Below are 13,072 nucleotides of genomic sequence, written 5' to 3'. Positions count from 1 at the left end.
GGGCAGGACAGAGCCCTGGCCACAGAAGCTCCCTGGCCCTTCTCACACACCGGCAGAGTCCAAGTGCAGGCGGGTCCAGACAGGTAATCCAGGCAGGACCCACCATCACGCCTGCCTGCCCTTGCCCCACAGAGCCCCCCTCTGGGGCTGGGGCCCCCAAAGGACCAAGGAGCTTCATGCTCCTGGCCACTGCTAGCAACAATGAAAAGCCCAGGAGTAGTCCCAGGGCGCCAAGGGCTGCCCCAGGTATCCCGCCTGGACACCTCCCCTCTGCTTCCCAGGCTGCTGGACACACCAGGCAGCTCCAAAGACATTCCTCCTTTGTGAAGCCCACGGACCCCAAGGCCCAAGTCTGATCTTCTTTTTGTCTCCTGCAGTTTCCACAGCTCAGAGCAGTAAGCCCTGTGCCGCATTCCCCCGTCAACGGCAAGCCCACAGGTCCCCAGGGAAGAGCTGGGCCTAAGACAGAACCCAGCGCCAGGGCCTGGTCTAAATAACCAAATGCAAAAGGTCTTCCCAGACCTTTTGATTTTTAGAGCACAGCGCACAAAAGGGTGAGGTCCTCTGAGTCCAATTCATTTCCACTGTTGTTTCGTTTTCAGGGGCCTCCCGTCGACCCAGCTGAGAGGGATGGAGAGCCTCTTTCTCCCCACGAGTCTGGTGCTAGAAGTGAACCAAGAGGGGTGGGTGTTGTGGGCAGGTGACCACCTGGCCCCTCTGCTCCTCTCTTCAGAGGCGGCTCACAAGCCAAGGGCCGGGGCCCTGAGCAGGAGAGAGGCAGGAAGACGGCCCGGCACTGCCCTGAGGCTGGGGCTGATCTCCAGGTGCTGCTGTCGGAATTCCTGCCCTCCAGCGTCTGCTGGCCTAGGCAGATTTGCGGACTCTGTGCCCGCAAGTCCTGAGTCCGCTGGACTGCCTGCCACTTGTGGCTTCTGATTCCTGGACCCTGATTCCAGGCTGGCCACTGAGACCCCCGAGCCTTGACCAGAATAGACACTCAGACCCCCAGCTCTACGTCTGCCAGTGTTCTCAGACCACACCTCTGCCAGCCCCACATGCAACTCCGACCAACGGGCTAAGATGGCCACCAAAGCCGCCAATCTCCCCAAAGGGCACCCTCAAAACCTGCCTCCTTCTGGGAAAAAGGAGAGATGTGCTGCCGTGGCCCCAGCTCCCCTCACCTACTCGAGGACTTGGCTCCTGCAGTCTCCCTCTGATGGACCGTTCCCATCAGTAGCCAAAGCACCCTACTGTCTTCTTAAAAAACAAGACAAAACAAACAAGGACTTGCACTTCTGGGAAGATGGAGTGGACATACTCTTCCCTATTTCTCCCATTGAGTACAATTAACAGCCTGGACATTACATCTAGAGCAAATGTATATTTCACAGAAGACTCTGAAAAGTGGAGAAAAGAAAGCAGATGAGCTGGGACCTCCGGACCCATGGTGAGTTCCCTGTGTTTTTGTTTTGTTTTTGCCTCATATATCCCAGACCTGGGGCTTTGAAAGCCTACAACCCGTAAATGCCAAGAGACACAGACAAAAAATACACCAACAAAAGCCAGCACTCTCTCTCTCTAACCAAAGGGCCAGGAAGGGGGGCAAGGCAGACAATAACTGCACTACTCCAGCCAAACAGGGCGGAAAAAAACTGTGGTGAAACTTCCATCCCTGCCAGCAAAGACCCAGGAGGGAGCCTAGGCGACCACCCTCCCCAGACTGTAATGAGGTAACCAACCTCCCCACACTCCCAAACCACAGAGATGTCAGAGAACGACAAGCAGGGAGGTGGGACGTCCTCCTCGACAGATGGTTGATGAGGCCCCCATCCCACCCCACCTCTGTGGTATCAGTGGAGACACACGGGGAGCCTGGACTTCCACCCCCATGTGACAGTAATAAGACACACCACCCCCCTCCCCACTGAGGTGCTGCCAGAAAGTCAGACTTTCACCACCACCCAGTACTGAGGCCACACACACCCCCACCCACACAGTGGGCAGAGACCACGTGGAGAGCAGAAACGAGGCACACAAAACCTTCCCAACCAGGTAAGTATCCTAGAGGCAAGTGGGGAGCCAGAACTATCATCCCACTCAGCAGTATGGAGAAGACCCCCTCAGTGTGTCAACAGAGGCCAGGTGCGGAAACTCTCCAGCCTTCTGCTCCCACCTTGCAGTAGCAAGGAAGCAACCCCTGCTTCCAGTGACAGAATGGTCAGAGGAAGCCAGCTAAAACAGAGGGCTTAAGTCAGATCCAGGGTCCCAGGACACAAAGCCAAAAATGTCCAGTTTTCAACTGACATCCATTTGCCATACCAAGAACCAGGAGGAACACAAACTGAACAAAAACAGACAATTGACAGATGCTGCGATGGTTAATTCTATGTGTCAACTTGACTGGGCCATGCGGTGCCCAGATATTTAGCCAAACGTTATTCTGGGTGGTTCTGCAAGTGTGTTTTTGGATGACATTAACATTTTAATTGATAAAGTAAAGCAGATTGCCCTCCATAATGTGGTGGACCACGTACAATCAGTTGAAGGCCTGAACAGAACAACAAACTGACCCTCTTCCAAGTAAGAGAAAATCCTCTGTAAGAGAATTCAGACTTCATCTGTACCATTGGCACTGTTGGGTCTCCAACTACTGGCTTTCAGACTGAAACTGCACCATAGCATCTCCTGGGTCTTGCGCCTGCCAGCCCAGGTTTACTGCAGATTTGCACTTGCCAGCCTCCATAATCACATGAGCCAATTCCTAATAATAAATCTCTTTTTTTTATTAATCTCTCTCTGTCTCACACACACACACACATCACACACACAGCCTATTGGTTTTATTTCTCTGGAGAACCCTGCCTGATATAGATTGCCAACACTAAGATGACAGAGGTGATAGAAGTATCTGACAAAGATTTTAAAGCAGCCACCATAAAAATGTTTCAGAGGGTAACTGTATACACACTTGAAACACATGAAAAAATAGAAAGTCTCAACAAAGAAATAGTATCATCAAATAAATAAAAGATACAAAGAAGAACAAAATGGAAAATTTAGAACTGAAAAATACAATAATCAAAATTAAAATCTCAATGGAAGGGCACAACAACAGAATAAAGACAACAAAGGAAAGAATCAGTAAGTGGTAAAAGAGAATAATAGAAATTATCCAATCTAAAAGAGAGAGAGAAAATAGACTTAAAAAACAAAAATCAAACAAGTAAGAAAAAACAGAGCAGAGCCTCAAGAACCTAGGGAACTATGAGAGAATATTTGACATTCCTGTTTCAGAGTAGCAGAGTACAGGAGAAAGAAGAGAAGGCTGAACAGTATTCAAAGAAATGATAGCTGAAAACTCCCAAATTTGGCAAGAGACATAAACCTACAGATTCAAGAAGCTGAGTGGATACCATACAGAATAAACTCAAAGAAATCCACATGACATTTCATTGTCAAACCACGGGAAACTAAAGATAAATTAAAAATCTTGAAAGTGGCAAGAGAAAAAGGGCACCTTACTTACAAAGGGAAACAATTCAAAAGATTTCTCATCATAAAGTATGGAGGTCAGAATGAAGTGGCACAATACTTTTCAGGTTCTGAGAGAAAAAAAAACTGTCAACAGACACCTACACCCATCAAAAATATCCTTCAGGGATGAAGGGAACATCAAGACATTCTCATAATAAAAACAGGGAAACTGGGAGAATCTGTCACCCGCAGATCTACCCTAAGAGAATGACTAACGGAAGTCTCTAAGCAGAAAGGAAATGATTAAAAAAGGAATTGTTAACCATTAGGAAGGAAGAAAGAACAATGAAAAGAGTAAAAATAGGGGTAAATAGATTTTATTTGTCCTTTTGAGTTTCCTAAATCATGTTTGACAGTGGAAGCAAAACTTATAACACGCTATGATGTGGTTATAAACATATGTAGAGGAAATGTTTAAGATAATTGTATTATAAATGGGGGAGGGTAAAGCGATATAAAGAAGGTAAGGTGTATATACTTCACTTGAGCTGGTACAATTATGACACCAGTAGACTGGAATAAGATATAGAGCAACCACTAAAAGACCAAACAGAGGTATACTCAAAAACAATTAGGTAAATCAAAATGGAATTTTTTCAAAAGTTCAAGTAATACACAAGAAGGTAGGAAAAAGAAAACAAAGAAACAAAACAACAGAACAAACAGTAAACAAAAAATAAATAAATAAAATGGCAGATGTGAGCTCTAACATATCAATAATTACATTACATGTAAATGGTCTGAATACACCAATTAAAAGACAAAGATTGGCTAGTGACTTTAAAAACATGACCCACCTATGTTTTATCTATAAGAAATTCACTTCAAATATAACAATTTAGGTAGGTTGAAAGTGAAATATGGAAAAAGAAGTATCATATAAACATAAATCAAATTAAAACTGTAGTGGCTATATTAATATCAGAAAATAAATATCAGACAAAGTAGACATCAGAACAAAAAAAATTTCACGAGAGACACAGAGGAACATATACAGGTTTCCCCCACTATTTGAAAGCAGTGCATTCCTGTGAAACCTTTCCTAAGCCACAAAGGCATAAAGCAAAGAAACAATCACCATAGGACACATCAGCTAACACACACAGAAAATAAGATAAAACACAGATGCTCACAGATACAATAGAGCTATGGTGATATGATGCTGAGTGTAGTTCCCAGGGAAGGAGCTTGGCAGTGCCACTCTTGCTGCTTGGGGTGCACACTGCCTTTATAATGGCTCACTGTAAAGCAAATGTTGAACACTGTTTTCTCTTTTCACCTTTTTTCATAAAAGCATAAATCTTCCACGGATTTCTTTTGGTTAGTGGAAACAGGTATTAATGTAGGTCTTTCATAAAAGTGAAGTGGCATTAAGAGAACTTTTGAAAAGTGGGGGATACATTATAACGATAAAAGGGTAAATTCATCAAGAAGACATAGCAATTCTAAATGTGTACATGCCTAACAAATGAGCTATAACATATGTGAAGCAAAAACTGAGAGAACTGAAAGGAGAAACAGACAAATGCATAATTATAGCTGGAAACTTCAACACCTCTCTCTCAAAAATTGATAAGACAACTAGACAGAAAATCAGCAAGGATATAAAAGAGCTCACCATCATCCAACAGGATGTATAATTGACATTTATACACATAATACACAACAACACATTATATACACATTCTTTTCAAGTGTCCACAAGACATATATGAAAATAGACCATATCCTGAGCCATAAAACAAGTCTCAATAAATTTAAAAGAACTGAATTTTTTTCAAATTTAGTGTATCCTCTAACCATAATAGAATCAAACCAGAGACAAATAACAGAAATATAATAGAAAACTCTCCAAACACAAAGTAAACAAACAATTCTAAATAATCCATGGATCAAAGAGGAAGTCTCAAGGGAAATTTAAAAATACATTGAACTGAATGAAAATGAAAATACAAGATATCAAATTTGAAAGACACAGCTAAAGCAGTTCTAAAAAGGAAATTTATAGCACTAAGTACATACATTACAAAAGAGGGAAAGTCTCAAATCAATAATCTAAACTTCCACCACAAGCAAAGGAAGAGCAAAACAAACCCAAATCATGTAAAAGAAAGTAAACAGTAAAGATAAAAGCAGAAATCAACAAAGTTGAAAATGCAAACAATAGAAAAAATCAATTTTTGAAAAAGTTTGTTCTTTGAAAAAAGTTAAATTGACATACCTCTGGCAATACTGACTAAGAAAAAAAGAGAGAAGACACAACTTATCAATATCAATAATGAAACAGGGGATTTCACTACAGGACCAACAAACATCAAAAGGATAATGAAGGAATACTGCAAACAACTCTCTATACATTTGACAACATGGATGAAATGGATCAATTTCTCCAAAAACACAAACTACTACAACTCACCCAATACAAAATAGGTAAATAGTCCAATAACTATTGAGGAAAGTGATATTGTGATTTTAAAACTTCCCCTACAAAAGGACAGACACATTGGTCAATGAAATAGAATTGATGATCTATAAATACACCCTTACATTTATGATGAGTTGATTTTTTTAACAAGGGTGCTAAGCCAATTCAATGGGGAAAGGATAGTCTTTTCAACAAATGGTGCTGGGACAAGTGGATATCCACAGGCCAAAGAATGAAATTGGATCCCTACCTCACGCCATATACAAAAATTAAATCAAAATGGATCATAGACCTAAATATTACCAGCCAAAATGAGAAAACATAGGAGTAAATTTTCATGACCTTGATTAGGTAATGGACTCTTAGATACTACACCAAAAGTACAAAGTGAAAACAAAAACAGGAAAAAGTGGACTTCATCAAAATAAAAATCTTTTTTACTTCAAATGATACCATCAAGAAAGTGAAATGATAACACATTTATAATGTGTTATAAATGTTATATAATGTGACAAAATATTTGCAAATAATCTGAAATATCTGGTAAGGGTCTAGTGTCCATAATATATAAAGAAACCTTATAGGTCAATAATAAAATGACAAATAACCCAATTTTTAAATGGGCAAAGGATATGAATACATATTTCTCCGAAGAAGATATATAAATGGTGCAAAAAGCATATAAAAGATGCTCTTAAAAAAAAAAAAAAAAAGATGCTCTACATCATAAGTCATTAGGGAAATGCAAATCAAAGATAAAATTAAATACCACTTCACTCTATGGTTGGTTGGTTAAAATTAAAATTAAATCGTAATTTTACTAGGATGATTAAAATTAAAAAGATAGACAACAAGTGTTGGTGAGGATGTGGACAATTTGGAACACTTGTGCATTCCTGGTGGGGATGTAAAATGTTGCAACCACTTTGGAAACCAGTTTGGCAGTTCTTCAAAAGGTTAAATATGGAGTTACCATATGACCCAGAAATTCCACTCCTAGGTGTACACCTAAGAGAAATGAACATATTCCACACAAAAATTTGTACACAAATGTTTATAGCAGGATTATTCATAATGTAAAAAAATGGAAACAACCCAAATGTCCATCAACCAATGAAATACAAACAAAAGATGGTATATCCACACAATGGAATCATATTTGATAATAAAAGCAATGAAATACTGATACTTGCTACGACATGGATGGACCTTAGAAACACAAAATCCCACATATTGTATGAGTCCATTTGTATGAAATGTCTGGAATAGGCAAATATAAAGAGACAGAAATATATTAGTGGTTCCAGAGGCTGGGGTTCCAGAGGCTAATGGGTACAGGGTTTCTTTTCTGGTTGATGAAAATCTTCGAAGATGAGTAATGGTAATGGTCGCACAGTCCTGTGCACACGCACAGAAAGCACTGAGCCATTCACCACTTTGTGAATTTCATGGTAGGTGAATAAAAATAAAAGTGCGATATGAAAAAGTAAAAATAAAAGAAATCTCTAGGCCCAGATTATAGAATTCTACCAAACATTTAAAAAAGAATTAACGCCACTTATGCACAATCTCTTCTAGAAAAATAGAAGAGGAGTAATTACTTCTCAATTCATTTTATAAAGCTTGTGTTACCCTGAAAACAAAACCAGGCAAAGATAGTAAAAAGAAAAGAAAGAAAGGAGGAAAGAAAGAAAGGAGGAAAGAAAGGAAGAAGGAAAGAAAGAAAGAAAGGAGAGAGAGGGAGGGAGGAAGGAAGGGAGGAAGCAGGGAGGGGAAGGGGAGGGAGGGAGGGGGGAGAGAGAGCATATGCACCTCAACCTAAACCTCACACTTTATACAAAAATTAACTCAAGATGGATCACAGACTTACATATAAAATAATAAAACTTTTAGAAAAAAAATAGGAGAAAATATTTAATATTTAGGACTAGGCAAAGAGTTCTTAGATTTGATGCCAAAAGCCCAATCCACAAAAGGAACAATTGATAAACTGGACTTTATTAACATTAAAAACGCTGGTTCTTTCACAGACCAGGTGAGGAGTATGAAAAGACAAGCTACTGACTAGGAGAAAACATTTGCAAACCACACATCTGACAAAGAACTAGAATGTATCTAGAATATATAAACACTCTACAGTGAAAGAACAATCCAGACCATGAGCAAAAGATATGAAGAGATATTTCACTGAAGAAGACCCACAAACGGCAAATATGTCTGAAAAGACGCTTACCATCATCAGCCATTAGGACGTGCACTGAGCTACACCTCTACACACTGTCAGAAGGGCTGAAGTTAAAAACACCAAATACCAGTGAGGATGCAGAAAAACTAGATTATTCACACACTGCTGGTGGGGATGCAAAAGAATACAGGCCTCTGGAAAAGCGTTACTTTCTTAAAGAACTAAGCACGCAACTACTATACAACCCAGAAATTGCACCCTTGAGCATTTAACCCAGAGAAATGAAAACTTACATCTGCACAAAACCTGCCCACAAATGTGCAGAGCAACTTTATTCCTGATAACCCTGAGCAGAGACAACGCAGATGTCCGTTAACAGGTGAGTATTAAACACTGCAGTCCACCCACACCTGGAGCGCCACTCGGCAACAGAACACAGAATAATCCGGATGCAGCTCCAGAGTATTATGCGGAGTGAAAAATAGCCAATACCCGAAGGTCACATAGGGAACGGCTTCATCTGTATAACATTCTCGAAATGGCAAAATTATCAACGCGGCACAAAGATCAGTGGCTGCCAGGCGCGAAGGCAGGAGAGAAGTGGGCGTGGCTATAAAAGAGCGGCACTGCGTCCCTTGTGATGGAACGTCCTGTGCCTTGACTGCAGCAGTGTCACTGCCCCGGTTCCGGCAGCTACTAGTTCTGCAGGTTGTTACCGTTACAGGCAAAGGGCAAAGCATACAAGGGCTCTCTCTGCATTATTTCTCACAACTGCATCTGAACCTACAATTCATTTTTTTAAAAAAGCCAATTCCCACATCTCCCTGCACTTACGTCCTCTTGCCCTCCTCCACTTCACAGGGAAACCCCCTGAACGAGATGACTATACTTGCCGTCCTCACTTCCATACCTCCTGACTTTAACCTATACATTCCAAGGTTTTATCCCCACTGCCGAAACGCTCTTGTCTAGTTTACCAACAGCGCGCCTGCGACCTCTCAGCAACAGCTGATCTGGTCGGTCACTTTCTGGAAACTCTCTTTGCTCTGCTCCCAGGACGCAGCACACTTGCAGTGCTGTCCCTACTCCCCGCAAGTCCCCACCTTGCTCTCTTTTGCTGGCTCCTTCTTTCCTACTTGATTTCTGAACGTTGGAATTCTCCTGACAGCCAAAGGTTCAGACAAGGCTCCGTCTGTAGCCTTCTTTGCTTCTCCATCCACACATCCACACCCAAGCGATCTCATCCTCTCCCATAATTTTAAGCATCATCCATGACTTCAAACCCTCAGCCCTGCTGTCACCCCTGAACCCCCTCTCATACACCCGACTGTACACTCAGCATCTCCACTTGGATGAAACAGTTGTCCAAGGCTTTCCAGAGCCAAAGCAGGGTTCTCAGTTTCCACCATGACGCTCCGCTAAAACAAAAATCCGCAGTTACCTTGCTCCCCATTCTCCCCTTCTCAATACAAGGCACCACCTTTCCCAACGGCTCCAGTCACACTATCTTTGATTCTTCTTTCTTTCACATTAAACATCACATCCAACCAATGAGCAGGTTGTGTCTGCACTAACTTCAAAACGGAGCCTTTGCACCTACGTATCTGAATGCGCCTTCCTCAGATCTTTACGAAACGAGTGCAATGAACAGATGCAGAACCACATGTATGTAACCATAAGCCCACGTTATTTACCTCCTACGGTTCCTCTTGTCAACTACAAATTGGCGCTCGCCATTGTCACTTGCCCGCTGCCTCTACAAGGAGTAACTCACGTGCTGCTGCCGCTGCTGACTGGCAACACCCCCTGAAGAGCTGACCTGAGGCACTCCGGGCTCTGGGTAACACTGGCAGAACAGGTCTTCCGATAGATGGATATTTTCAGGAGACAAGTTTATGAGCCCAGTTCTTGTATCTCCTCGTATCTAGACAAGCACTCAAATCCTTCATGGCGACGTCTGCTCCTCGTGACTGGCAGTGACATGCACGAGACGAGCAGAAACCTTCCACAGAACATATGTGCTTGATTGCATGTACCCCCCTTCACCCAAATCACATCTATACTGACCTTCCTCCCTGCCTCTGTGGAGCAGTTTCTCAGAGCGATCTGGGATGCTGTCTCCCGGGTTGCAGCCCTCATTTTGCCCCAAATAAAACTCAAATCGCAACTCTCACGTTGTGCATTTTTTTAAGTCGACACTGAACGTAGACATAGCCCGGGATGAAAATGTGGATCGGTCCTGTGACTGTTCTGATAACTCTGGGTAATAGAAAATTCTACAGCCACCTCAAGCATAAAACACAATCAAGGGTCCCGGCCCCGCTGACGTGCTTCACACTGAGAATATCTTCTCTCCTCAGCCGGCCTGCACAGCTGGCTGTTCTCAAAGGGAGAGGACGGTGTGGCCCCTCTCTGCTCCCGACGCCACACGCTCTTCCTCCTTCCTGGGTCACCGACCTCAACACTGTCGAAGCCAGGCGGCACTGCTGCGTGTTCTTCCAGGACCCCATCTGACCACACTTTTCAAAACCCAGACAGACCACTTCTCCTCCAGGCTGAGGACCCACCCACCCACTACCGCCAGTGTTTTAGCAGTCGGTCTCTGGGTCTCTCTCGAGACCCCCCCTCATTCCCTCCAGCCAGGATTTAAAAGGGCCCTGGCTTCTCCCCAGACTGCAGATGTGCTCAGCTGCCCCACCAGCCCCACTGCGGCAGGCCTATGGCTCCAGCCCTTGAAGGCACGTCACTCGGGCTCCATCAAGGAGCATATGTCTGAGGGGACCACGAACGTCCCTCTCACTGGGCGGGGGGAGTGGCAGGCTCGCCCTCCAAAGAATCCTCTTCCAAAGTCCTGTCTGATCTCCTGCAACCAACCCTGTTATCCCTCAGTGTGGAGGATGGATCCAACAGTTCTTGGCCAGCGGCTCTGGGCACCAGCCTCACGACCCACGCCCGTCACTGCGTCCCGGTGCCCCGCCGCCAGACTCCGCGGCACCGTGCCATTGCGTCTGCCCGTCTGGCTTCCAGACCCCACCAGGCCTTGCTTTCCCAGCGCCCCCTGACCTGTCGCCCCTGCCCCTCGTCCGCCTTTGTCTTCTTCACAGCAGCTTGCCATCACCAGGCCCTTATTTATTGAAGGCCTCCTGCCACCACTGTGCCTGCAGCATCTGCACCCAGTGGGTCCCCTGGAAATATGTGTCGGGTGAGCCTCTGTGGCCCTTCCTGACCGGCACCTCCTGCCCCGAGGTCTGGCTCCTGCCCACCCCTCCCCTGGGGGCACAGGCCTACCAGGCTGAGTCACCTGGCCAAGCCCCACGGCACGAAGGGCTGTGGAGACCTGCTCACGCGGCGCCCCGCTCGGGCGCCCTGGCAGGGACGTGGCCCACTCCAGCTGTGCCGAGAGCTCGTCTTTGTGGAGGTTGCTCCTGGATCGGCTGTAGGGAGAGAACAGCCAAGCTCCTCGTCACCGCCCTTGTCTCCATTCCTCTTTTCCTCGATCAAACGAGACCGTCACCAGACGCAACTCCCGCTCCAAGGAGGGCTCCGGCTCAGTGGACCTCAGGCTGGCTTCTCCTGAACTCGCCCTCTGCCATCCGCCTGCTCAGCCAGCGCTTACCGAGCGCCTGCTGGATTTCCAGCCCTGAGACCCACAGGGGCGGAGAGCAGAGGGCCCCAGGCTGTCCCTTTCCTCCTGCCCACCTTCAAGCCAGAAGCATGTAGCTGCTCTGGGAGCTGGCGGCCCAAGCCCCACCCTCAGCACACAAGTGACGGGTTCAAAGTGAAGTACCTCACACTCTAGGACACCCCCTCCACAGCCCCGAGCACAACACACCCTCTGGCTACCAAAACACAGCAGTCCACCAGCCAGACCTTCCAAACTTCCTGTTTCAAGTGCACCTTCTTTCTCTACTTCCACTAACTTAATTATTTTCATGCCCACAGCTCACAGGACTCTAGGGGGTAGAAGGTAGCTCTGTAGGAGTGAGGGGGTCATCATATTAAAAAAAAGAGAGAGAGGTCTGCCCAGGAGTCAATGGCAGGTCCCCCAAGAAGAGCCGCAGGTGGAGGGGAGGCGGGAGTGAGATGGGTCACCAGGAAGCCCCCGAGGGCCTTACATCCAACTTCTGTCACAGGCACCAACCCCCAGACTGCCCTACACTGCTGGGACGGGCTGGCATCCTAACGACAGGGAACACTGGAGGAAAGAGAACCAGGTAGACTTAGTGGGAAGGAAACAAAGGTACCTGACGCCCGTTCCCACCACCAGGACCCTGGAGCAATCAGGGAAGCTTCCCTGCGCTCAGCCCTGCTCCTCCCCTGTTCACCAGGCAGCCACCTGCTGCCTCGGGCTGAGGGCCAGCTGGCTAGCCTCTCCGAGCCTCTCTCCCGTCGTCTACGAGCTCACAGGGACAAAGCGCTTCACGCAGTGGGCCGTCGTCAGCAGCGGCGGCAGGAGCATCTTCTCTGGAACTTTCTTTTCTGACCTCCACCACCTGGCCCTCAGCTTTACTCTCGTAAGAAAAGCTGTCCCGGAGACTCCAGGACCCGGGTCAGTGGCCCCGAGGCGGAGCTGCCTGAAGGAGCCCGTGTTCCATCCTGTGGGGCGAGGAGGGAGCCTGGGGCTGAACAGAAGCTCCACGTCAGTGGGGACCCAGCAGCTTTAGGGCCAAGACAGAACTCACGTTGTAGAGGATGTCGGTCCAGCCCTCCATAGTGATGCACTGGAACACCGTCAGGACGGCGAACAGGATGTTGTCAAAGTTGGTGATGCCGAAGTTGGGCCCAGGCCAGTACTCCCGGCACTCAGTGTCACCCTCGCACAGCCGGGCTGGGGCCTCCTTGCCACAGGGGAAGTCACCCACCGGCTCTGCGTCTGCGAGGAGAAGAAGGGAGCAAAGCTGAGCTCAGAGGCACCGCGTTCTCCACCC

The 13,072-nt window shown here is 46.0% G+C and overlaps 1 protein-coding gene across 3 annotated transcripts in view; it reads right to left on the bottom strand.

Moving 5' to 3' along the window:
* Positions 1 to 13,072, bottom strand: part of CACNA1B (calcium voltage-gated channel subunit alpha1 B) — a 195,004-nt gene that overhangs the window by 137,454 nt on the left and 44,478 nt on the right. For all 3 annotated transcript variants that reach the window (XM_065879258.1, XM_065879257.1, XM_065879259.1), the window contains exon 6: positions 12,827 to 13,017. In XM_065879258.1, the coding sequence (XP_065735330.1) occupies positions 12,827 to 13,017 (191 nt within the window). The remainder of the gene's footprint in view (positions 1 to 12,826; positions 13,018 to 13,072) is intronic.

Source organism: Phocoena phocoena, chromosome 6, assembly GCF_963924675.1.
Source record: "Phocoena phocoena chromosome 6, mPhoPho1.1, whole genome shotgun sequence".
Classification (NCBI taxonomy): Eukaryota; Metazoa; Chordata; class Mammalia; order Artiodactyla; family Phocoenidae; genus Phocoena; species Phocoena phocoena.
The sequence above is the reverse complement of the archived record's forward strand: the minus strand, read 5'-3'. Positions and strand labels throughout refer to the sequence as shown.